The sequence below is a fragment of the Rhinopithecus bieti genome, unplaced genomic scaffold (genome assembly GCF_001698545.2).
Source record: "Rhinopithecus bieti isolate Rb0 unplaced genomic scaffold, ASM169854v2 scaffold_50517, whole genome shotgun sequence".
In the NCBI taxonomy this organism is placed as follows: domain Eukaryota; kingdom Metazoa; phylum Chordata; class Mammalia; order Primates; family Cercopithecidae; genus Rhinopithecus; species Rhinopithecus bieti.
In genome coordinates this window covers 414,121-441,402 of record NW_016819943.1, presented here as the reverse complement: position 1 = coordinate 441,402, position 27,282 = coordinate 414,121, and the positions used below count along the sequence as shown (strand labels likewise).

The 27,282-nt window shown below is 48.3% G+C and overlaps 1 protein-coding gene across 1 annotated transcript in view; it reads right to left on the bottom strand.

The window, feature by feature from the left end:
• Window positions 1-27,282, bottom strand: part of INPP5D (inositol polyphosphate-5-phosphatase D) — a 154,528-nt gene that overhangs the window by 43,220 nt on the left and 84,026 nt on the right. The window contains 8 exon segments of the mRNA XM_017859368.1: window positions 1,380-1,497; window positions 1,903-2,099; window positions 3,905-4,007; window positions 7,299-7,405; window positions 17,386-17,509; window positions 18,567-18,638; window positions 18,763-18,843; window positions 25,280-25,367. Coding sequence (XP_017714857.1) covers window positions 1,380-1,497; window positions 1,903-2,099; window positions 3,905-4,007; window positions 7,299-7,405; window positions 17,386-17,509; window positions 18,567-18,638; window positions 18,763-18,843; window positions 25,280-25,367 — 890 coding nt within the window.

The following is a 27,282-nucleotide window of genomic DNA, read 5'->3' as shown; positions in this document are numbered from 1 at the left end:
CGCAGCCAGGACAGCCACGCCAGCCCCACCCTTCCACTGTGGCAGGAAGGAAGGGGGACAAGCGGGGGTGGACAAGGACAGTTTGCGGTTTGTCAGCAGAAAAGTTGAGAGAGCTCTGCACGTTCGATTGCAGCAATTCTTCCATTTCCTGTTATCTCTAGGACTCTGTCCTGTTCCTGACTCCACTGACTCCAACCACCAAAAACCACTGGCCTCGCCCCTGATGCCAGCCTGGGAGCCCTGTGTGTGTACCACCCCACGTGCACACACACATACACACACAGAGAGGCTCTAGCACTTATGCACATGCACTTGGACACCCACCCTCACATACCTAGACTGTCATAAACACTCACAAACACACATGCATGGACTCACACACACATAGACACACACTCATAGATATGCGGGGTACACTCACACATGGACTCACATACACAGGACTCACATAAACACACCACAAACACATATGCATGAACTCACACACACTCATAGATATGGCGGGGTACACTCCACCCACGGACTCACATACATAGACTCACATAAACACACACTCACAAACACATGCATGGACTCACACACACATGCACATACTCATAGATATGGGTGGTACACTCACACATGGACTCACATAAACACGCTCACAAATACACATCCATAAACTCTCACACACCTACACAGGCTCACACACATGCACGCTCTCATTCACACAAACTCACAGACACAGACTTACTCACACACACAGGCTTGCACCCCTACACTCATAAAGAGTTCTTGCCCTTGTCACTGCTCTCTGAAGCCAGAGAGTCTCCACTGACACTAGCATTTCCGGATCCAACCTGGTGTACAGGGACTGAGGGCGGGAGCCAGCCACCTCCCACCTGTGCTTGTAAGGAAGGTCTCACTGGAACACAGCCACTCCCATTCGCTTTCTGGGTTGACTATGGCTGCTTTCCCGCCAGAAAGGCAGAGAGTAGTGTTGAGTGGCCTGCAAAGTCTGAAATATTTACTATCAGGCCCTTCCCTTTCCTGCAAAAGTTGGCCAATCCCTGTTCTAGGTTCTCGCTACCTAAAATGGGTCCCACAGGCCGACCAGCAGAGCTGAAGTCACCTGGGAACCTGTCAGAAACTTGGAACCTTGGGTTCCACCCAAGATCTACTGAGTCAGAACCTGCATTTTAGCTAGATCCCTGGGAGCCCTGGTGTAGACCCTGAGTGAGTTTCAGCCAGGGAGACCAACCACCCCTATTTGCTGAGGACTGAGCGGGGAGCTGAGGACGTGAGGCTCTGGAACTAATGGTGGGATCAGGATGGCATGGTCGCGTGAGTTGAGGCAGAGGGTGTGGGAGGAACACAGGGTTCCCGCCCTGCTCGCTCACCCAGTGTGTTTGCGATGCCTGTCTTCACATTGTTAGTACAGATGTGGCTGATCCGGTTCTCGTGCTCAGGCTTGGCCAGCACCACGATGCGGATATTCCAGAGTGTGTGGATGGCGACCTGGTGGGAGGACAATGTTGCAATACTCGGCCCTTAAGTGTAGGGTGTGAACCAGGGCACAGTGATTCACACCCAGCCCCAGTCCCAGCCCCTGGGTGTGGGGTACCCTGTTTGTAATCCCAACCCTTCAGGGGACTCCCAGCGATGTGTGATAGGTGAGACAAAGCATCCTAAAGATGAGAACCGGGGCTGACCAAGGGTGGGAAGATAGAGGACTCAGTGGTTTTCAGCAATACCCCACGGATCCCATTTATTTCTGAATACAGACGCATCTCTCAGTGGGGGCCCCCAGACATCCTTGAAAACTGAGAGCTGATAGGCTGAGCCTGCCCTTGCCTCTGAGACAGCCCAGCTGTGCAAAGCTTCCGTCCCGGAACCCCACCCGGGGCACGACCAGCTGCTCACTGTTTTAAACGTCACGCTGGTGATTTCTTGCAGGGAGTGTTTGAGGATCTCCAGCCACTCCTTCTCACTCAGGGGGTCTTCCTGGGTGCCGATCACGTAAATGTCATGGGGGATGTAGTCGGCAGAGTCGTCCCGTGTCTTTCCCTGCCCCTTGGAGAGAAACCAGGACGTGATCTTCTTGGGAGGGGGGGCGTTACCTTCAACAGCAAAACCCAACACCAAGTGAGTCAAAGGCACATCGAGTCAAAGCATTAGGAGAATTCAAAACAGAGGGTGGGAGTGTGAGGGAGGTCACGTGGTCACATAAGACCATCCAGGCAGCCCAAAGAAATGCCTGCAATGGAGGCCTGGGCGCCAACCTCACCCAGGGTGTCGGTGAGGGCTAGAGCTCAGTTAAGCCTCTTTTTAAACATAATGTTAAGTTTCAAGGTATAGAAACACAAGAAGATCCCCTGATGTCAGATGCTGTCCTGCATTTTGAGGCTACAATCATTGAGTTCTGTCCCTCAAGGAACTCACATCCTATTCTCAAGACAGCCAAGGGGACTGACAAGTTTTGGATGGTGGCTTCTAACCCATTGTTGGGAGACAACAAAGGCTCCCTTGCAAGGCAGATCCCAGCCCAGAGTGGAGAGATGCATGGGTGTGAGCCAGAGAAACTGGAGAGCATGGAAACTCCTCTGCATTCCCATTTCAAAACTGAGTTGAGGCAGCTCAATCAAGAAATTTTGAATGGTTCTCCCTGCAGTGCCCTTGAAGGATGAGCAATGTTTGTTCCTCAAAGAGATGAGTTTCTTGCCTTACAAGTGCAGAGAAGCCACACATTGGAGTAAATGGACTGTGGCTACATTCTGCTCCCCCAAGAGGCTCAAAGTGGGTGCTCAAACACCCAGGCTGGTGGGTCTCGGCCCTCCTGCAGCATAGCCTCAGCTTGCTCCTTCCACACTCTTGTGTGGGAGAGGCAACCCCTGCCGTTGTGTCATGGACATCCTGGAGCTCTACTCCAGGGCTGCTGTGGCTCTGGGACACGAGTGACATGCTGCCACTTCACTTCCAAGAGGCCCCTGCCGGCCGCTGATCACCCTCTGCCTCCCAGACTCCTCTTGGGACAAAGGGTAAGAGACACGGGACGCCCATTGAAATTCCAATTTCGGATAAACCGGTAGTTTCTAGAATAAGGTTATCTGGATGTCTTCTATCTAATTTATTTCTACCTGAACACTTACACTAAAAAATTATTTAGTATTATTTATATTTAGTAGAGTGCATATGTTTAGTATATAAATATACAGTATATATGTTTAATACAAAATATATTTAGCATATATTTAGTATATTATTAACTGTATGCTTAAACTAAATAATATTAGTATAATTTATATTTAATATAATTACATTTATTTAGCATATGTTTAAATACTATGTATATTTAGCATATGTATATACACTATATATTCAGCATAATGTCTATTTAGCATATATGTTCAGTATTTGTTTGTAGCTAAACATATACTAAAAAAATTTGTTTCTATGAAGTTAAAATATAGCGGGGCATCCTTTGTCTACCTACCTACTTATCTCTCTTCCTGTCTCTCTCCTGATAAATCTGGCAACCCTGCTCAGGGGTGGACTTCTTTCTTTCAGGCCTGGGGCCCCTTGGTGAGCTGCCTAGGGCTGGCGGGGTGCCCACGAGCCTCTTCACCTAGATACTCAGCCTCTTTCCCTAAAACTTTCCAGTTTGGACACACAGAGTAACCCACCCCAGCTGCTGTGGGGGTGCAATAGTCCCAACGCTCATTTTTCTTACCCATCATCTCGGGAAAAGGGTGGAATGCCTTAGGAAGGAGGCTGTGCGGGTAGGCTGGGGGTTGGGGACAGAGCCCTGGGGCAGGAAGGAAGGAAGGGGACACGGATGTTGTCACTCCACCCCACCTTGAGGATGCCTGAGTCAGGGAAGCAGAAGCAGAGGGGGCGGCTTCAGGGAGGGGGCACGCAGACCCACCCATGTTCCAGGTGCCGATGAAGATGGTGATCATGTCGGGCTCCGGCTGCTCTGAGTGCTTGTTCTTCATCTGCTGCAGTAGCTGGCAGAAGCCTTCTCTCTTCTAGGGATGGAAGGGCAGACAGACTTAGAAAGGCCTCTGCCTCCCTGCACATTACACTTTGCAAAGGACTTGGTCAGCTTCAAGAAAACTGAGAGGAGCATAAATCAGTATGAACTTCCAGGACAGCAACCTGGAAACATGCGTCCAAGTCGTAAGTGAGTGGCTTCTGGCCCAGACATTCCCCTGCAAGGCTGTGACTTTAATAAAGTAATCAGGAGCTGCACAGAGGTCCAACCCTGTCTTGCCTCTGCAGCACATGCCTCAGTACAGAAAAAAATCAGAAACAGCCTTACTGTCCAGCTTTAGGAGATTCATTAATAACATATTAGAGGGCCAGGCACGGTGGCTCACGCCTGTAATCCCAGCGCTTTGGGAGGCCAAGGCAGGTGGATCACCTGAGGTCAGGAGTTCGAGACCAGTCTGACCAACATGGTAAAACCCCCATCTCTACTAAAAATACAAAATTAGCCAAGTGTGGTGGGTGGTGCATGCCTGTAATCCCAGCTACTCGGGAGGCTGAGGCAGAAGAATTGCTTGAACTCAGGAGGTGGAGGTTGCAGTGAGCCAAGATCACATCATTGCACCCCAGCCTGGGTGACAGAGCTAGATTCTGTCTCAAACAAACAAACAAAAAAAAGTATTATTGACCATCCATAAACTAGAATATCATAGTGTTTAACAAGTGTGATCCAGAACTATCTTGCCAACAAGGACAGAGTGGCCACAATATATATTGTTAAGTATGAAAATCTAGTTGACAAATGGTATGAATAGCATCACTGCATTTTTAAGAAAACATTTGGGCCTGGCACAGTGGCTCATGCCTATAATCCCAGCACTTTGGGAGGCTGAGGCAGAAGGAATTGTTTGAGCCCAGGAGTTTGAGATCAGTCTGGCAACATAGGGGAACCCTGCCTCTACAAAAAATAAAAAAATTAGCCAGGCATGGTGGTGTATGCCTGTAGTCCCTCCCAACATAGGAGGCTGAGGTGAGAGGATTACTTGAGGCCAGGAAGTTGAGGTTGCAGTGAGCCATGATCTTGCCACTGCACTCCAACCTGGGCAACTGAACAAGACCCTGTCTCAGAAAAGAAAAGAAAGAGAAAAAGAAAGAAGGGAACAAAGAAAGAAAGAGAAGATTAAAAAACATCTGGAAGGGGCATAGTCCCAGATTAACTCGTGGTATATGGGTGTTTTTATTTTAAACATTTGCTTGTTTGTGTTTGCCATGTCTTCACCAAGGAGAATAGATTACTTATGTAATGAAAGAAAATTTAAATTAAAGAAACTAATTAAAAAGAAGAGAAGACACGAAGGCTTTCATAGCCTCCTCAATATTTTTCACCTATTTTTCTGGGGTACCAAGTGGGGTACCAAGCAGCCTCAGTTGGCCCTCTGTTAGCATGCAACCAACAGAGCAGGCTGACTTTAACAAAGCTACACAAAATTTCAGGTTGTAACATATGACATGACCAGTGTTTGACTATTTCAACCTGCAAAGACAGAAATTTTACGTGATTCAACCTCATAATTGCAAATCTCGGTAAGTCCTCCCTGAAGACACCAGCTCACAAAGATGTCACAATGACATTTTTACTGTAACCTGCCTCGAGTTGAGAGTGGCTCAAGATTCATTGCCTCCATTTATCCCTGTGCCTCAGTCCTTTTGAGGTCACAGCAATGGGGCAGAGCTGGTGTTTGGACCTGTGCCCAGGTGCTCAGAAAGCATTTCAGCCTGACGGTCTTTCTCTGCATCTCCCACCACCTGTCTGGGCCTCATTCTCTTGTTTCTCCCAGACCCTTCCCTACTACACCTGATAGCTCTGGACGCCTTAGACCTCCCACCAGCCCACCCCTGATGCTTTGGAGGTGAAAGTAGGAGCGGGGACTGGGCACTCAGTGGGAAGCTATCACTGTGGGCCTGTACCAGAAGCCCTTGTCCCTTGGCCTTGCTGGGGGTCCCTGATGTGAGAGTCAGCCAGCACCTGATGTGATGGATAACCTTATTGCTCTGCAATCTTTTTTTTTTGAGACAGGACCTTGCTCTGTCATCCAGGCTGGAGTGCAGTGGTGTGGTCACAGCTCACTGCAGCCTCGAACAAGCGATCCTCCCACTTCAGCCTCCCAAGTAGCTGAAACTACAGGCTCATGCCACCACACCCAGCTATTTTTTTTTTTCATAGAGATGGGGTCTCACCATGTTGCACTCTAGTCTCGAACTCTTGGTCTCAGGCAACCATCCTGCTTCAGCCTCCCAAAGTGCTGGGATTACGAGCATAAGGCACCCACTGCGCCTGGCCTAATTTTTTTGTTTTGTAGACATAGGGTCTCACTATGTTGTTCAGGCTGGTGCAATCCATTTTTACTGCTTCACATGAGCTGCACAGCAGAGAACTATGAATGAGGCCACGGTGATGGGTTTTGGCCCCTGTTTCAAATTTCTGAGATGAGGGATGAGGTCACAAAGAACCCACTCTGGGGGCACAGAGGCCCAGGCTGGGTTTCCCCAGTGGCCCACAGCACCTCTTGCCCCAGGAACCCGTCCTGGCAGGGGCATCTTTCTTCTGCAGAGTGGGGCAAAGATTGAAATGAAAGTCTCTGGGTTGGAGCTCCAGTCGAGACTCAGATTTAAATCCAGGGGTGGCTCACACCTATAATCCCAGCACTTTGGGTTGTGGAGGCTGGAAGATTGCCTGAGCCCAGGAGTTCGAGACCAGCCTAGGAAACACAGCAAGACTCTGTCTCTACAAAATATAAAAAATTAGCTGTTGGTGTGTGTCTGTGGTCTCAGCTACTCAGGAGGCTGAGGTGGGTCAGGGGATCCCTTGAGCCCAGGAGGTGGAGGTTGCCGTTAGCTGTGATCATGCCACTGCAGTAGCCTAGATGATAAAGCGAGACTCTGTCTCAAGTCAGTCAATCAATCAATCAATCAATCAGTCCATCCAAGAGTGTCCCAAAGGTTTCCCAAGTCCAGCCCAGGGAAGCTAAAAGCCTTCCCTCCAGGCGTGGGGCTGAGTTAGATGTGGGTGATAAAGGATGTGGCCTCGAGGCTGGGAGGCAGCTGGGCGAAGTGGGAAGCCTCCCTGTTCCTGAGACAGTGACAGCTCAAATCCAGGCCGACCTGGAACATGGTCTTCAACTTCTCTAAGTTCATCTTTCCCAGGTGTGAAATGGGTTGTTCTGGGAACTGAGTGAGCTAATGATGCACACTCCCTGGCACACAGCGAGCCTCAAAACGCATGTGTCCCCTCCCTACCTCACAGCCCATTTTAGAAGTTTGCTGTCACTTACTTTGGAGTCAGCAAAAACATATTCCTTCCGCAGGATCTTCTCCTTCTCTGTTTCCACCAAGATCACCAACTTATTCAGAAATTTCTGTGACTTAATGAGCTGCAGGACTTAAGAGAAAAGAAATTCATTAATTCGTTCATCCACTCATGCAACCAATATGAACAGTGTCCATTATGTTCCAGGCACCTGACTATCAACTCCCATCCCTCAGCTGAGCCCAAGTTTGTGTCTGGTCTCCCAGCTCCCTCTGCTTCCAGCTGCTCTTCCCAAGAGAGGCTCATGCTTGGGGAGGGTGATGTCGGGAACAAGCAAGAGTTGGCCTGGCCAGAGCGGAGACAGCATGACCGTCTTTTCATCTTTTTCCCTGCCTTGCTCCTTCCCCTTTCTCTTCTTCCTTCTCCTCTTCTTCTTCCTCCCTCCTTTCTTTCTTACTCTTCCTTCTTTTGCTTTGCTTTTAATTTATATCTAAATTTAATTTTACATTTTACTGTCATCAACAATTTAAAGAGTCAAGTTGTTCTATAGGTTTTTGCAAACAACAGTCCCCCACAACCCAACCTCCCTTCAATGTCCAGCTCCCTGTAGGCAACCAATTTCAACTCTCTTAATGGATTCTTTTGGAATTTTACTCTGTTTCTTAAAAAAAAAAAAAATGCTTAAATTACTACTTTCTAATGTTTCAGTTTTCATTATGTCCTAATACATTTTTGACTGTCCACTATGGAAGATGAAGGTTTAACTTCTTTCACACACACAACCTGCTTCCCAGCCTTGGCTCCCTGCCAATGCATAATTTCAGTCCCCACATCATCCTTCTAACAATTATATCATAATTTTGGCCAGATAAGTACTCAGTGTTTGTTATTCTGACTAGAGAAATGCTATCGACAGACCAGCCCTGATTGTTTCTCTTTTTCTAGACAACTTTTTGTTATTCCTGGAGTTAGTAATTGCCATACTTTTTTTATGGTTTCTAATTCTTTCCCAGTTTGTAACTCTCTTTTCCATGTGGCCAAATACTTTCATCAGTTTCTTTGTCCTGAGGGAGCCTCTCCCAGAGCCTCTGGGTCTTCTCTGGACTGGTGACCTCTAGGCCTGAGGCACAGCCTTTACCTTGGGGCCTTACTTCACAATCCAGGAATACATTTATTTCTCTCTCTCTCTTTCATATTAAATCCCATTTCTTGGACCCCATGTCTTCCTCTTCTTGATTTACACCCTCATTTTGGTAGAGCAACATCTCTAGTAGCTTTCCAAGAAAGGAAGAATGGGTGATACATTTTTAGAGCCCTTGTGTGTCTGAAAATTCGACCCTCACACTTAACTGCCAGAACTCTAAATTTGAAACAATTATCCTCTGGACTCTGGAACCTTGTTTCAGGATTGCTGGAGAAACCATGCTGTTCTGATTCTCTTGTTCAGAAATGAGTTAGGACAGCAGGTCTGAGACTGCTGTCCTTAGAAGGGCTTGCTTGAAAGGTTGGCTTTTTGCTGTCATCTGGGAACTTAGATTTCGGAAGGGCTCCCACCATTCCCAGAGCTGATGAGTGGCTTGCTGTGCCTACATTGTTTGTACAAACAATATGGTTTATGCTGAGCACCTGTTTTCCTTTTGGGAGTCTAGAATCTGGGTACCTGCCAGGTAGAGGGTGTGTACGTGACCAGTCCCCGGTTAACAACCACATTTCACACGTTGTCACACCTCACTGGGGGAGGAGGGAAGTGTGTCCTATGTGACTCCACAGAAGAGTGGAGCCAATCCTAATGGTGGCTCACTGTACTTGGAAGGAAGCGTGGGCCAGGTGCGGTGGCTCATGCCTGTAATCCTAGCACTTTGGGAGGCTGAGGCGGATGGATTGCCTGAGCTCAAGAGTTTGAGACCAGCCTGGGCAACATGGTGAAACCCTGTCTCTACTAAAATACAAAACAAAAAATTAGCCAGGCATGGTGGTGGGTGCCTGTAGTCCCAGCTACTCAGGAGGCTGAGGCAGGAGAATTGCTTGAACCTGGGAGGCAGAGGTTGCAGTGAGCCAAGATCGTGCCACTGCACTCCAGCCTGGCGACAGAGTGAGACTCCATCTCAAATAAAAAAAGAAGGAAGCGTGAACCTGGCACTCTGGCTCAGCACACCCACACACCTGGCCCCTGCCCAGTCTCGGCCTTGTCTGAGCCCCAACCACCTAGCCATCTCACCAGCCACACTGGCTCCTGTCTTGGAACTGTGCCCAATGGCCCCTTTCCCTGGTTTGGGCACAGTCAACATCTTCCTGACACTCAGGTCTCAGGCTCAGACTCTTAGAAGCTCGTGCCTGGTTTCTTCCAGACTTGACTCCACACTTGTGTCTTTTCTTGCGGCTGATTTTGCTCTGTATCCTTTCAATGTAATACATCAGAGCTGTGAATACGATCGCCGGCTGGGTCCTGCGAATTCTCTGAGGGAATCACAGAACCTGGGGGTGGTCTTGTGGGGCCCCTGACACAGGGTGTAATCTGTCTTTTGCTCTGAACATTTTTAGGATCTTTTCTTGGAGCCCAGCGCTGTGAGACTTTCCAGGGTTGTGTGGGCCTCCTGTGTTGTGTGAGCACTTGGCCATTTTCAACCTGGAGGCAAGTGTTATTCTGTTCTGAGACTCTTTCCTGAATTCTTTAATAAATTTCTCACTCTGTTTTCTCTTATTGACACTTACTATTTTGATATTGGGCCTCCTGAGCTGGTCTTCTTCTTCTTCATTTTTTTTTTTTTTGGAGATGGAGTCTCACTCTGTTGCCCAGGCTGGAGTGCAGTCATGGATCTTGGCTCAATGCAACCTCTGCCTCCTGGGTTCAAGCAATTCTCCTGCCTCAGCCTCCTGAGTAGCAGGTGTACGCCACTACACCCGTCTAATTTTATATTTTTAGTAGAGATGGGGTTTTACCATGTTGGCCAGGCTGGTCTTGAACTCCCGACCTCAAGTGTTCCACCTGCTTCGGCCTCCCAAAGCACTGGGATTACAGGTGTGAGTCATTGCACCCAGCCCTGAACTGGTCTTTTAAATTGTAAAAATCTTGCCTCTCCTATTTGCCATCACTTTTTCCTTTTGTTTTGCCTTTTGGGAACTTTTCTGAACCATATCTTTCTACCCTTCCATTGGGTTCTTCTCTTTTTTAATTACTGCTATAATATTTTTTATTGCCCCAGAGTTGTCCTTCCTTTCACTTTCCCCTTCTTCCCCCTTCTCTCTTCCTCCTCCTCTTTTTTAACTTTCATTTTATTCTCTTACTGTTCCTTTCTAGATGTAATTCTGTTATTCCACAGGCCCATTTCTTTTTAACTATAGAGTTTGATCCCTCTGAGGCTGGGTGCAGTGGCTCACGCCTGCAATCCCGGTGTGGCAGGCCAGGTCTCACTCATGCAGGCCTCCATAATAACTGTATCAGCACGAGAATCACCTGAACCCAGGAGACGGAGGTTGCTGTAAGCTGAGATCGCACCATTGCACTCCAGCCTGGGCCACAAGAGTGAAACTCAGTCTCAAAAAAAAAAAAAGAATTTGATTCCTCCAAGTGTTTCATCTTTGTGTCCCCTGTCTCCTGTCCCCAGCTTCCCTCCAGTGTCTGGTGATCCTTGGCTGTCTGTGTCCAGCAGTGAGGTGTGTCGAGCAGGGCTTCTCCACAGGGTGGTCTGATGGGCTGAATCCTGGGGAAACTGCGTGATGGCAACACCTTTCCATATTTGCCCTGGGCTGATCAAGGCTCCCCGAGAAGCCTTCTAACTCCTGCCTAGGGAGGGTGGGGCTGAGCCAGCAGCATCCTGGGAGCTGGGCAGGGAAGAAGGCTGTGGTCTCAGCACTTAGCAAGTGACTGTCCCTTAGTCCTCTGTTTTCGGTAGACTCTCCTGCCTGCAGCAGGCCTGGCATCTCCCAGCCCTTCACCTTCTCCAAAGAAGAATATCCAATCTTCTGCCAAAGGAGTGAGGAGGAGCTACTGGCCACACAGAGTGGAGGGGGATTCTGTTGGGCTGAACTCTCTTTAAATAGATTTCCATCTGACCCAGCTCCGTATAACCCCACCTTCACCCCACTTCTCGGGGTCCCCGAGGCTCTTAGCTCCTGAGCCCTTTGTGGGTTTTGTGTGAGTCAGTGTCTCCGTTTTTCCCTCCACCTGCTTAGGGTTTCGTTTTTTGGTTCCTATAAGTGGCTTTCGCTATCCATCTCATTTCCGGCTTTCAGAATGTTGTTGCTCTCCCGTTCTCTCTTTCCCTGTGGGTTTTGCCTTCCAGAAGGAACATGGTGACAGAGCATGCATTCAACCATCACTTTGAGCTGGAAGCCTCCCCAAAGGGAAATCACATCAGCCTCGTATGCACCGCAGTAAGTATCCCGCGATCCGATTCCTACCACTGCTAACCAAATGCCCTGAGACTTTTCCAGTCTGCTGTGATCAGGCCGTGCCTCCTTCCCCTGAATTTCCTTGCCATCTATTTGCAAGGACTGTGTGGTTGCCTCCAGGACGTGACATCTTGTTTGATCAGGGTTATTATTTCATCGGGGTCAGTCAGCGCCCCACCTTCCCAGTGAAATAACACTAGAAGTTCCTTTTCCCTTGTCCTGCTACATGGTATCCATCAGTGGGTGCTGGTCTATCTTTGAAACGTTCCCACTCCATTTCCCTTTTCCCATCTCCAGCTGCCACCACCTCTTGCCTGGCTGCTATCATGGCCTCCTAATTGGTGTCCCTGCCTCCATTCTTCCTCTCTTCCCATAGTTTATTCTCAATACAGCAGCCAGAGTTATCTTTTTGAGGTGGGATCATGCCACCCCCCAGCTGAAAACCTCCTAATGGTGGCTTGCTGCATTTGGAAGGAAACGTGAGCCTGGTACTCTGGCTCAGCAAACCCACATGCCTGGCCCCGTCCAGCCTCAGCCTCGTCTGAGTCCTGGCTGCCCAGCCGTCTCACACGCCATACTTGCTCCTGCCTTGGAACTGAGCCCAGTGGCCTCTTTCCCTGGGTTGGGCATAGCCAGCATCTTCCTGACACTCAGGTCTCGGTTTAAATGGCACAGCATGTCCTCAGAAAGGCTTTTCCCTATTATTATCAAATTTTTCTATTTAAATCCCCAGCTCTAGAGTTTATCATTCCCTGACACATTCCTGGTTTGTATATTTGTGTATTTGCTTATTTTCTCCTTTGCCCTGACTTGAATGCAACTTTCCTGAAAGCTAGGACCCCGGCTGGCTGGTTCACCTCCACATCCCAAAGCCTGGTACGGGCATAGCAGGTACTTAGAGCTGACTATTTTATGATTTCAACATATAGCAACTGGCTGTTCCCTATGTGTAGAAGGCCATGATGCCAAAGCTATTCATGAACATGGTGATCAAAATAGGGTAAGGAAGCTCCAACTCTTGCAACCACAGATTCCCTCCAGGCGAGCACCACTCTATCATAATAACCATGGCTGGAAACTCACCATGAGCCAGACTCTGCACTAAGGACACACCTTACCCCATTAACTCTCACAGCAACCCCTGTAGGAACCCCTGTCTTGTGGAGGCATCACTGAGGCTTTGAGGAGTTAAGTAGCTTACTTGAGATCATACTATTAGCAAGTCATGGAACCAACATGTGCATCCAGTTTACCTAGAGCCCCCACTCCTGAACCACACTGCCTTTCGGCACCAACTATAAAGAAGCCACTTAAACATGCATCCATGAGAACTGCATGATCTTACCTGGCTTAGGACACATTCGCTCATTCATACATAGATTCATTCATCCTTGCCTTCATTCTCTCATTCATGCGTGCATTCGTTGATTATTACATTCATTCTCATTCCTGTGTGTGTTCCTTCATTCTTGCATTCATTCACTGATTCATGCGTGCATTCTCTCAACATCCATTTACTGATTATTTACTCTGTGCTAAGCACTGTTTTGGCTCTGGGATTTAGTGGTTAACAACAACCAAAAAATCCACATCCCAGCCTTTGTGAAGCCCACATTAAAGGGAGGAGACAGCTGGGATTTATGATGGATGACGTTGCAAGTGCCTCAGGCAACTGGCAATCCCTGAGCACGCACTTGCTGAGCCCCAGGGCCTGAGCTGGGGCCTGCAAAGTCCAGGGTGTACAAAGGAAAGACCTTTCCCTCTTCAGGGGGAGGGCGTCTGTGAGCAGTCAGTTGTGCTCTGATGTGACAGGTGTCACCACAGAGAGGAAGTCAGGCTCCACCATCCTGGATTGGCAGGAGGACTGGAGCCAGGTGGGCACAGTCCCGGCGAGTGGGCTGGCAGTCTGTGGGCATCCACACTCTTCAGAGCTCACAAACCTGCTCTGAAATAGCCCATTATTATTATTATTATTTAATTTTTAGAGATGGGGTCTTGCTATGTTGCTCAGGGTGAACTCAAACTCCTGGCTCCAAGTGATCCTCCCACCTCAGCCTCCCAAGTAGCTGAGAATACAAGTGCTTGCCACTGCACCCACACATAGCTATTCTTAATTAGAGCTGGGTTTTCTTAGGGCCAGTGATCTCTAGTTCAGGTCTTTCACCCATCCCTGATCTGTTTCCACAAAGGAGAATACCCACCTCTCAGCAGCAACAGCTCCAATCCTTACTCAGGCATTCAAGGCTCTGTTCACACCTAGGACGGCATGCCCAGCTGCTTCTCTCTCCAGAATCACAGCGAGAGATGAGCGACACGTAATGCGTGATTTCACTAATACCCTGTCCCTTTCCCTGCACACCCCATTCTCTCAGTCCCAGTGCCCTCCCCTGCCTCATGCTTGGCAAAATCCTATTCATCCTTCAAATCCCAGTCAGAGCCATCTCGGTGGTGTGAAGCCTCCTGCCCTCACTCCCCAAAAGAGCTCATCAGTCCTCCCTGGGGACTAACCTCCCCCTGGAGCACATTCTAATACCTGCCCATGTGCCAGCAGTCCCTTCTCCACAGCAAACCCTTAGAGGAAGTGTTCACGATGAAGGGCTGGCCCATGGAAGATGCTACGCAAATGTCTGTTGCATTAAACTGACAGCACTTCTCAGAACCTGGGAGGTGTTTCTTTCAATCTTAAGTTTTTTAGTAATCAGGTGCTCTGACAATCTTCACTCTTCTTACATTTCCATCTCCTCTTATCCAAGTTGGGGCCACCCCTCTCTCCTTAACAGATGTATTAGTCTGTTCTCATGCTGCTAATAAAGACATACCCAAGACTGGGTAATTTATAAAGGAAAGAGTTTTAATGGACTCACAGTTCCACATGGCTGGGAAGGCCTCACAATCATGGCAGAAGACAAAGGTGAAACAAAGTCATGTCTTACATGGTGGCAGGCAAGAGAGCTTGTGCAGGGGAACTCCCCTTTATAAAACTATCAGATATCCTGAGACTTATTCACTACCATGAGAACAGCATGGGAAAGACTCACCCCCGTGATTCAATTACCTCCCCACCCAGTCCTTCCCATCACACGTGGGCATTATGGGAGCTACAATTCAAGATGAGATTTGGGTGGGGACACAGCCAAACCATATCAACAGATAAGAGGAAACCACCACTCTAAGCTCACCTTCCACACAGCCTTCCTGCTCAAACCATCAGCGACTCCCCCATTTCTCCTGCCCAACATGCCACTATACACAGGGGCCGCCATGATGCTATGAGCTCCCCTCTGCAGGACTATGACCACTATGATGTCACCCCCAGCCATTCCCTGAGATCAGTCTCCTTCACCGCTACCCTGGAAGGGTAATAATAATGGTGGTGGTGGTGGTGACAGTCAATCGTATTGAGCACTCCCTGGAGGCTGGGCACCAGGTGCTTGGATGTTCACCCACATAAGACTCATGAGAGCCCTGCAAGACGCTACTACTATCCCTGCTGGACAGAAGAGTAAACTGAGGACCAGAGAGAAGACACCAGACCCAAGTCAGAAGTGGCTGACCTGGGACTCAAGGCTGGGCTACTAGCACCCCACTGTGCTATCAGTGGGATTCAGGATGCATTATTCCAAAATAGGGCATCCTAAGCATATTGAATATTTTAAGCTGAAGGAATTTGAGCAATGGCAGGTGCAGGAAGGACCCTCTGATATTCCTCTAAAGCAGGTTATAGACCCTCATGTGAGAGAAGCCCTCCCTATACCTGGGGGACAGAACATCCTATCTCCAAGGACACAGAGACAGTGAGAACTCTGAATGCACAGGCCCTGCCAAGGTCTTCCCAGTTCCCCACACTTAGTGCATACTACTTTATTAAGAACAAAAGATGGCTGAGCACGGTGGCTCACACCTGTAATCCCAGCACTTTAGGAAGCTGAGGCAGATGGATCACCTGAGGTCAGGAGTTCGAGACCAGGCTGGCCAACATGGTGAAACCCCGTCTTTACTAAAAATAAAAACATTAGCTGGGTGTGGTGGTGGTCCTGTAGTCCCAGTTACTCGGGAAGCTGAGGCAGGAGAATCACTTGAATCCAGGAGGTGGAGGTTGCAGTGAGCCAAGATCGCGCCACTGCACTTCAGTCTGGGAGACAGAGTGAGACTCTGTCTCAAAAAAAAAAAAGAAAGATGCTGATCATGCCTGAAGAAGCCAGATAAAATACCGGAGACGCAGTTAAATTTGAACTTCAGAAAAACTGTGAATCATTGTTGCATATAAGTATGTCCCAAATATTGCATGGGACGTACATATACTATATTGGTTGTTTATCTGAAATTCACATTTAACTGGGCCTCCAGTACTTTTATCTGCTAAGTGTGGCAACCTTAACCATGCCCCTCTAAATGAACTTTGAGACACTAAATAAAAAATGTTGTTGTAGCCACAGGGACCTGGGGGGCTTCATAGCGGTCTTAAAACCTGACATGGGATGCAAACTGTTGTGTGAAGATTGGGATTTATCTGAAGGAAGGGTCTACGCATTGATCAGTTTTCTCAGGGGAACCCATTGGCCACCCAAAAGAAGAAAGATGTCCATCCATTTGCCATCAGCCAGAACCGGAGGCTGCTCAGGAAACTCTCACACTTTCATCAACCCCCGGTTCTGTCTGCTGCTGTTCTCCAGCCCCCTGTGGCTCCGCACTGGGCACTGCCTATCCCCCTGCCTCCTGATACCCTGCCTGGCTTCCCGAACCTGGGCCCTGGCCTGCTAGCCCCAGTGCCCATCTCCCAGCATTTGCACATGCTGCTCTGCTAGCTGGGATGCTCTTCCCTCAGACCGCTGCCGGACTGGTTGCTTCTCAGCCTTGGGGTCTCCGCCAATGTGCCTTTTACTCAGAGGAAACTTCCCTGTCTGCCCCTTCTACACTATCCCCTATTGCCAGTTAACCTCTACCCCATTGCCCTGTTTTGTTTTCTTTGTAGCACTTTTCGTAGCTGGATCATCCACTGTATTGACAGATCATCCATCTGTACTGACAGATGTATTTGAGTCTTTACCGGCTACTCAATGCACCAGAATATAAATTCCATGTGGACAGGGGCCTCATCTGTCCTGCTGGCACTGGATCCCCTTGTCTTGCCCCACTGCAGCTTCTCTATATGCATTTGCCATGTGAAGAGTTTCCATTTTATGGATGAGTTGATTTGATGGTTCTCAGAACCTGCTAATAACAGGTGACTCTCAAAGTGGCGACTACATGCTGGGGTCTAGTCTAAAGAGCCTTATGCATATTATTCAAGTACTTTTTATCATCCCCATTTTACAGATGAGGAAACTGAGGGCTAGAGAGGTCATGACATGTCCCAGGTCACACAACTGCTAAGTGGCGGAGCTGGGACGTGAATTTAGGCAGTTTGGTTCCAGAGTCCATGTACTCACAGTCTAGTTTATCCTGTGCTACAGACACTACCCAATTGTCAACAAGACCTCATCTGTGCAAGGCTTTGTGCCCGGCACTGCGGGGTGATAGCATGGATCAGACTGAGTCCTGGTGGGGAAGAGAAGACACACACACACCCACACACGCACAGAAGCGGGTGCACACGTGCGCACGCGCGCATGCCTACGCAAGACAGACCTGCAGGGCAGGCCTTCTGAGAGGTGAGCTGAGAGGGCAGGAATTCCACAGGCAGGTGAGAGCCAGTGGTTGATGTGCGCAAGGGGTCTTACTTTTCTTGTGGCTGTAGAACTTGTCCTCAGAACCGTCCTTGGACTTCTTAACAATCAGTTTCCCAGACTCAACGTCGACTTTGAGCTGCGTTTTCTGAGGAATCCCCAGAGACTCTGCCTTCACCTTAGAAAGGGAAGAGATGTGTGACTCATTGATTTTCTGCCTGGGCTTTTGCAAGGCTCCCCCTGCCCGAGCCCCTTGTCTACATGGCTGGGCAACCTCTGGTGGGCGTCCTTCGTGGGGCAATTGGGCTTCTCTTGCCCCAGTAGCGCACGTGCACATTTCCACAGGCATCTCCCGGGAATCACAGAGACTCTCGGGGCGCCCCCCTTGTCCACTGTGTGTGGGGGAGCCATTCTGCCAACAGGTTTGCTGGTGGAAACAGACGAATTGCTGGAAATGGTTCATTCACTGATGACTTTGACAACACTCATTAATCTGATGTGTCACCTACTTCTGGAAAGGATTTTAGTAATAGATTTAAACTCCCAGGCCTTGTTACAACCACTGATTGAACATTTACTGATAATAATAGAAAAAAAAACCCCACAACAGTTGTGTATGCATGCTCAGAAAATGGAAATTTATCTTAATAGAGGATTATCACCGGGTCTAGAAAGGACTTTGGGGTGGGGAATGTGTGTTGGGGGGAGGGGGTGTGGGTCTCACACTGGATTCCTGAATGTGGGACCAGTGCTGGGCGGAATGTACTAGAATCTCTGGGGATTGTAAAGAAAAACACATTTCGGGTCAAGCCTGGAGGGTCTAATCCAGTCATTCTCAGGGAAATCATAGGAATTGCACATTTTTTGTCTTGTTTTGTTTTGTTTTGTTTTTCTGAATTCCCCACCCTCTTGAGGCAGTATTTTGCAGCCCTGTCTGATATCACTCATCTCGGCCATTTTGAGAAGGACAAAGTTTACATGGTGCCTGGGCCAATGAGACACTCCTCCCCTGCAGTGCCTCTCCGAAGGTGGTTTCCCAGTCGCCTCTGGGTGCCTGTTCTGACGATGAACCACTGTCACAGTGACACAGGTCCATCGACTGCCATTCTTGGCTGTTGGGCTCCTTGCTCTTCCCCAGCTCAAGCCTCAATCCGTCTTTCCACAGGAACCAGAACATGTCTCTCTGCCCAGCTGTGGAGCCCAAGCCCAGGCTCTGCTGTCCCACGGCCACTTACCTCAAAGGTGACTGGAGGGATAAGGGAACGCCGGTGGGGGGACTCAGGACCCTCGTGCAGCAAGGCCTTGACCTATGGGCAGCAGCGTTAGAGACAGAGGGTCAAGGGGACATCGAGCCTGTACATCTGGACATTCTCCATACAAAGAGGGGACCAAAGAGGGGATGAAGAGAAGCCACAGGAGCCCCACACATACCTTGTCTTCAATAGAGGACAACAGGCTTGTCAGTTGGCTGAGCTTGGACACCATGTTGATGGGATTGGCCTCACCAGGAACCTGGGAAAGGAGGGAAAGAGGATCAGGGCAGCATCACTGAACCTGAACCACTGAGAGGCAACGCACTGGGTGCTCTCTGCACCTCACCCCATTCCACTCTCCCCGCAGCCCTGCAAGTTCTATTATTATCCCCTCCAGCAGATGAGGACACAGGGATCTCTACAATCTTCTCAGAATTCACATGGCCAAAAAATAGATCTTCATTTCTTCTCCCTTCTAAATCTGTCTCTCCCCCGGTGCTTCTCACCTCACCCACTCCGTTGCTTAAACAAAACGCGAGGACTGTCCTTGCATATTACCTTTCCTCCCTCCTACACCTCCTGCATGGTGTTCCCATCCTACTTCCAAAATAGACCCAGCCTGCTGCTTGAAACCCCAGTACAGTTCTTCTCCACGTAGATGAGAAAATGATCCTGACCCCTTCCCTGCCCTCTGAGGTCCTATATGATGCAGCGCTCCGCCCCCCTGCCACCACCCCACCAAGATCCGAGCCACTCTCATCCTCAAGTCAATTCTGCCTTGAGCTTCCCTTCTGAGGAATCTCCAGAGACTCAATTTCCCCTGGGAGGGGCACCTCCTCATCATTCAGGTCTCAGCCTCACAAAGAGGTCTTCCCTGACGACCCCGTCTAAAATAGCCGCCAGGTCACCTCTATCAAATTACCTTGTTTTGTTCCATATCAGTCACCACCAGCTAAAGTTATCTCCTTCCAATATGTGTTCACTGTATGTCTTCCCTGCTGAATGGAGGCTCCATGAGAATGGAGATCAAGAGGATTGTACTTAGTACTGCAGCCTTGGGGCTCAGAACAGTTTCTGGCCAATGAAGATGCTCAGTAAAGTTGTTCAGTATATACAGGGCCCAGCTAGTAAATGGCAGAGCAAGACATGTATCCTGTCTGCCTGATGCCAAGTGCATGGTCTTATGCACTTATTCACAGAAGAAACATTTACAAAGCATCTATTCTATGTTAGACATGCTGCCAGGTGTGGAAATGTAGAGTTAATAAGATACCTTATTAAGTTATTCATACCTTATTACGTTAATAATAAGAGGTGGAATGAGAAAGTCAGATACATGTTTGACTGATGTGAACACAAAGCAGAATGGAACCAGGGTTATCACTAGCCAGGTGATGTCCCTTCACCTCACCCCTTGCTGAATATAGCAGCCAGGCTGCACTTGCTTTTGACCTCAATTTTCTACCCGACTACTTTAATAAACTACTTTTACTATCACCAACTCTATTACCACTGCTGCCTCTGTCACAACGATCAATGGCACTGCCATGATCAATAGGATCCCCTTCAACAGCACCACCAGAGTCATCGCATGGCTACCACAATCACCACCAACACTACCATCACTACCACCATCTCCACCCCATCACTCCCACCATCTCCACCCCATCACTCCCACCATGATCATGACCACCTCCACCATCACTACCACCATTTCCATCCCTACCACTCTCACCATGATCATGATGACCTCCACCATCACCATCACTACCACCATCTCCACCCCATCACTCCCACCATGATCATGACCACCTCCACCATCACCATCACTACCACCATCTCCACCCCTACCACTCTTACCATAACCATGACACCTCCACCATCACCATCACTACCACCATCTCCACCCCATCACTCCCACCATGATCACGACTACCTCCACCCCCACCACTCTCACCATAATCATGACGACCTCCACCATCATGATCACTACCATCATCTCCACCCCCACCACTCCCACCACAATTATGACTACCTCCACCATCACTATCACCACCTCCACCCTCACCATCACCATCACTATCACTATCACCATCTCCACCTCACCAGTCCTATCATGATCATGACCACCTCCGCCATCACCATCTCTACCCTTACCAGACCTACCATGGTCATGACCACCTCCACCATCACTGTCACTACCACCATCTCCACATCTATTATTTTCACCATCATCATGGCCACCTTCACCATCACCATCACTACCACTATCTCCACCCCTACCACTCTCACCGTAATCATGACCACCTTCACGACCATTATCACTACTATCATCTCTACCACTCCCACTCCCACCATAATCATGACCACCTCCACCATCACCATCACTATCACCATCTCCACCCTTACCACTCCTACCCTGACCATGACCACCTCCACCCTCATCACTACCACCATCTTCAACCCTACCACTCTAACCATGATCATGACCACCTCTACCATCACCATCACCATCATAACCACCATCTCCACTCCTACCAGCCCTCCCATGATCATGACCACCTCTGTCATCACCATCTGTATTACCCTTACACACCACACCATTCCCCATCCCAATAACCATCACTACCACCATCACAGCAGTTAATAATTGTCAGTGCTTTCTCTAACCACTTTTTGGTCTTTCCCTTGCTTCTTAATAAAACTCACAATTCTTCTATAGTTATTGTCAATGAGGGAAGTGGCTTGAAGGGGTGGCGCTAAGACTCAGGCAAGGGACAACAGAAGGGCTGCCTGTTGGTTGAGAAGAAAAGCTGGTCAGGAGATGGGATAGTGTAGGATTCCCTTGTTTTAGGGTTATTTATCTCATAAATAATTGAAATGGTAACACAGATTCAAGCCTCCTCCTTTCCACAGTAGAGGACATTTGGAAGGACCTGCCTTCACCCCGGGCAGTCACCATGCAATTGTAGGTCCCCCGCCCCCCACCGGCTCTCTCTTTGGATTTGTGACTTTTGGGAGGGGAGATCTGACAAGATCTTAGCATAGATGAAGTTACTGACAAACTGGGCGTTTGTGCTTGAAACAAAAAGTATTAGAAAAATGCTGAAGCTTTCCCCATACTTCTGCCTAATGATTATTTAATGAGTTCTTACGATGTGCCAAGCACATCTTCAATATATTAAGTCATCTAATCCTCACATGTCTTGATTTTTCTAATCCTTGTTTTGCTGATGGGGGAATAGAGTCACAGTGGTGAGTTTACAGCTAGTATAGATCTGATATTTGAATTGGGGGCTAGCCAGTGGTCCTTAGCTGGTGGTGATTTTGCCCTCCAGGGGACATTTGGCAATGTCTGAGACATTTCCAGTTGTCACAGCTGGGGGATGCTAATGGCATCTCATGGGTAAAGGCCAGGATGTGGAGGACTCCTAGAGTGCACAGGAGTCCTCCATGACAGAGAACAACCCAGTCCCAAATGTCACCAGTGTCGAGGTTGAGGATAGAATTCACAGCTTAGCCTGTGAATGGCTAGACTGGCCTGAGGGTTTACATCAGCTGACCCAGTTTTTTCACTTTGCTTTTCAGTTGCACTTTTCAAAAAAAAGGAAGTGGGGCTTCAAGGCAGGTTAACCATCCAAGGGAGGTTACTGGCTCTTCTTTCTCACACAGGGCAGACCCAGGTTTCCTCCATCCCCCAGGCCAGCCAGCATTTTGATAACATTGCATTTCCCACTTCCCAGCAGTCCTCAAGTAACCACACAGGGGTTTGGGTGTCCCCAGCTTGTCCTGCCTACTTAAGGGAAAGGGCCTCATGTTGGTGAGAGTCTAGCAGGGTCAGATGTCTCACGCACCCAATTTCACTCACTCCTTAACCAAACCCCGCAGAGATATTACTGTCCCCATTTCACAGATGGGGAGACTAAAGATCCACGAGGGTGAATCAGATTTTGAACTCAGGTGTTTCTGATCCATGGGCCAGTGTTCTTTCCTCTCCTCAAGGCAGCCTCAACTCCCTCCTTGATTTCTGAATTCCTGAAGACACATCAAGAACAACCTTTTCTGTTTTTCTCCAAGACTCAGAGTCTCATAAAGGGGAGGGGAGTGTGGCAGCAAGACCCACCCTCCACCGTGTGGCTGCTCTGTCCTGCCACCAAATGCAGAGACTGGCCTCCACCAGGCAGCACCGTAACTGGGACTGCAGCTGGCCTCTCTCTCGAGGCTTTGTCTCTCTTCTAATCTACTTCAAAGACTTGACTGTGTGTTCTTCCACTCAAGCTACTTAAGCTCAAGAGTCGGGCAGAGCCCCTGTTTTGTCTACATTTGCTTTTACTTTCTTAGAAATTAACCCATCATTCACCTCGGAGAAAGCAAAACTTTTTTTTTTCCTGAATTTTGAAAGTTGCACAAGTAGAACACAAATACATGCTCTCCGTAGAAAATTCAAACAAACAATGTGGGCAAACTCAAAATCCCCTTTGGCCCAGTCCCCTTCTCCCCCGTCTCATCCCTGCATTGTGGTGACCAGCATGGCCCTTTGGGTTTAAATCCTTCCCATCTGATTTCCTCATGGAGACTTCCGTCAGAGTTTCTGTACCACCCCGCCGTTTGCTTTTCCACCTAACAGTAGCCTTGGAGATCTGTCCAGAGCAGTGTTCACGCCTTAGAGTAGAATTCGGCACCACTGCAGTTCACCAGCTCCCTATATTTATATGATTTTCTTTTTTTTTCTTTTTCCTTTTTTTTGTTTTAGATGGAGTCTCACTCTGTTACCCAGGCTGGAGTACAGTGGCACAGTCTCGGCTCACTGCAACCTCCACCTCCAGGGTTCAAGCGATTTTCCTGTCTCAGCCTCCCAAGTAGCTGGGATTACAGGCGCTCGCCACCATGCCTGGCTAATTTTTGTATTTTTGGTAGAGACAGGGTTTCACCATGTTGGTCAGGTTGGTCTCGAACTCCCGACAGGTGATCCACCCGCTTCGGCCTCCCAAAGTGCTGGGATTAGAGGTGTGAACCACCACGCCCGGACTGTTTATGTGATTTTCAATGTTTTTTCTTTGACTCTTTGTGTACTTGTAGTCCCTAAGAAGCTGCGGACATATGGAACTGTGTGCTTGAGGGATGCCTGCAGCTCACATTTTCATACAAACGGCCAAACTGCCTTTCAGAAAACCCATTTCCATTCCCAACAGCAGAGGAGTGAGCCCCTGTGAGCACCTCTTCCACCCCACACCCTAGCCAAGTCCTGACTCACCCATCAACTTTAGCATCAACTCTTTGCCCATCTAATAGGTAAGAAAAGGCCACCTAGCGTCCAATGTCATTTCCTGGTTACAAACAAGGTGAGGCTGAACACCTTTTCATATCTATATTGGCTATTCCCTGTCCCTCTTCAGTGAGCCACCTTGTTTATAGTCTTACCCTCTTTTAAAAATTGGATTGTTTTTACGTAATTGTTTGTAGGAATTTTTTAAAAACATGGCCAGGCATGGTGGCTCCCACCTGTAATCCCAGCACTTCAGAAGGCTGGGGCAGGAAGATCGCCAGAAGTTTGAGATCAACATGGGCAATGTAGTGAGACCTGTCTCTACAAAAACATTTAAAAAGAGACTGGCGTGGTGGTGCGCACCTGTAATCCCCAGCTATTAGCTGATGAAAAAGTAATTGCGGTTTTAAAACATGGGAGGCTCAGGTGAGGTGGATCTCTTGAGCCCCGACGTTTGAGGATGCAGTGAGCTGTGATTGTGCCACTGTACCCCAGCCTGGGTGACAAAGCAAGACCATGTCTCAAATAAAAATAATAATAATAAACATATGAATACTTTGTCTGTAAGCCTTTTTCCCTAATCTTTGTTGCAGGTATTTTCTTCTGAGATACAGCTTTTGCTTTTTTAAAAACTTGTTAAAATTTTATTGATGACACCTTTTGTTACACAGATATTTGCTTAATGGGCAACACGACCCTGGCCTCCTGCCAGGCCACAAGCAAGTGCGGGGGGTGGGGGGGCACCTTCATCCTGCTTCTCCTGGGACAAGAGGCAGGATCAAGAGTTCAGGTGCCTCTTCTTTTTCTTTCCTTTCAGTTTCTGATGAGAAATGATGGGAACAGGCCCTGCTTGCCCCCTTATTTGGTACAAATAAGTTTTGCTGATGGGTGCATAATGTTTTTTTTTTTTTTGAGACGGAGTCTCACTCTGTCGCCCAGGCTGGAGTGCAGTGGCCGGATCTCAGCTCACTGCAAGCTCCGCCTCCCGGGTTTACGCCATTCTCCTGCCTCAGCCTCCTGAGTAGCTGGGACTACAGGCGCCCGCCACCTCACCCAGCTAGTTTTTTGTATTTCTAGTAGAGACGGGGTTTCACCGTGTTAGCCAGGATGGTCTTGATCTCCTGACCTCGTGATCCGCCCACCTCGGCCTCCCAAAGTGCTGGGATTACAGGCTTGAGCCACCGCGTCCGGCTGGGTGCATAATTTGAAATCTTTATTCCTTAAATCAAAATCTGGCAGTGGGAGATGGCTTCCTGGGGAGGGCAGGGGCTGAGGCTCCCACCACCCACCCCAGCGTACCTGCTTGCTGTTGCCCAGTGAACACACGGTGGGCAGTGCTCCCCTCTTCCTCCTGAGCCCTCAGGACTGGCTAACTCAATCCTCCTCCCTGGTGGATTAATCTCACCTTTTCAACCCCAAGACCCTTTACCTGAGGACGTGGACGGAGGCCTGGGGAGAGCTGCTGGTCAAATAACCTCTGCAGGGACTCCAGGGATGGGAGGGTCCGGACGACTTCTCTGGGGGCAGGGGACAAGGTGAACGTCAAGGATTAGTGGGCCCTGAAAAGAGTCTTCCATGGCAGCATGGGTTCCACCCAGAGACAAGGTCACCCTTAGTCCAGCAGAAGCAAGTAATTCTCCCCAGAAGGACAAGCCCGGGCAAAGATCAAGGCTTGCCAGCACTGGCCCATCCACACTCGACCTGCATCCGTTCCCGACCCACAGCAAACGAATTGATGTGTAGTGCTGATTCTACCTGGGTTTTGCTTTAGCCAAACTACACTCCAGAGCCTGTAGAAAGTTCAAATCTAGAGTCACAAAATGACTTCACTTAGTCATCCATGGTTCCCAACCTTCAGTGTTTATAAAACACACACACACACACACACACACACACACACACACACACACACGTGTTAACAATGCAAATTTCTGGGCTCTGGCCTGATTGAGTCTGGAATCTGCATTTTAAATATCAGGGCTGCTCAGTGCTGGTGATCTGTGGATTCTGATGCAAATCCCCTCCTGGCCACCCAAATGCAGGCTCAGAGGGATTTTCCCATTGTCATATCCATTGACAACTCCAATCCTCAGGCTTTATCCGCTCTTTGTTCCCAGCTCATCTTTCTCTATTGTTTTAACATGGTGGGGCAGACGATTTTCAGTTCTACTTTTCACTTACTGTTTCATCAAAAACTGTTCATGTTTTTACATATTTAACATTCTAATGATTTGAAAATAGTCTATCAAGTGAATGTGCTGAAATTGATTGCTAGATATCTGGGTTACTTTGAGATCTTTGTTACATAAATAAAGGATGCTCTGGGCTGCGCGGTGGCTCATGCCTGTAATCGCAGCACTTTAGGAGGCTGAGGCAGGCAGATCACGAGGTCAGGAGATCAAGACCATCCTGGCTAACACGGTGAAACCGAAACCCTGTCTCTACTAAAAATACAAAAAATTAGCCGGGTGTGCTGGCGGGTGCCTGTAGTTCCAGCTACTCGGAAGGCTGAGGCAGGAGAATGGTGTGAACCCGGGAGACAGAGCTTGCAGTGAGCCAAGATTGTGCCACAGCACTCCAGCCTGGGTGACTGAGCGAGACTCCGTCTCAAAATAAAATAAAATAATATATAAAGGCTGCTCTGAACAGCTCTGTTCATATAGCTTTTCTAATTTTTAATTACAGAATTAGGATAACCAGAGATTATGGCTCCTGATTATTATTGCCAAACCTGTGAGTACCAGTTATATGGAGTCACCAGCATTGTCCAGACCTGATCACCCAATAGCTCCAATGACTACTTCTGTTCTTTCTCTCTTTGAAGGGGCATAATGCTGGACTTTAATATAGATGAATAAATTTGCGTATCTTTAATTTCTAATGTCATTGTTTTTCTACTGCTGATTTCTAGTTAATGGCTGCTGCATTTCTCCCATTTCTCTTTGTATAAATTTTTTTGTTTTTTCTCCCTTGCCAATTTTCTGTTGGGAATTTTGTTTGTATTTTTATATAGTGTTATACACTTTACATATTGTTTTGCTTTTTTTTTTTTTTTTTTTTTGACTTTTTTTTTTTTTTTTGAGACAGTCTTACTCTGTTGTCTGGTCTGGAGTGCAGTGGCGTGATCCTGCCTCAGCCTCCCGAGTAGCTGGGATTACAGGCGTACACCACCATGCCCAGCTAATTTTTGTATTTTTAGTAGAGATGGGGTTTTGCCATGTTGGCCAGGCTGGTCTCGAACTCCTGACCTCAGGTGATCTACCCACCTCGGCCTCCCAAAGTGCTGGGATTACAGGCGTGAGCCACCAGGCCTGGCCTTCTTTTTATTTAATCTAGGTGCTGTATTTTTTTCTCATTACATTATTGATATAATAATATAATATAATCTCATTATATCATAATAATAAATGCTAATATATGTGTGTGTGTGTG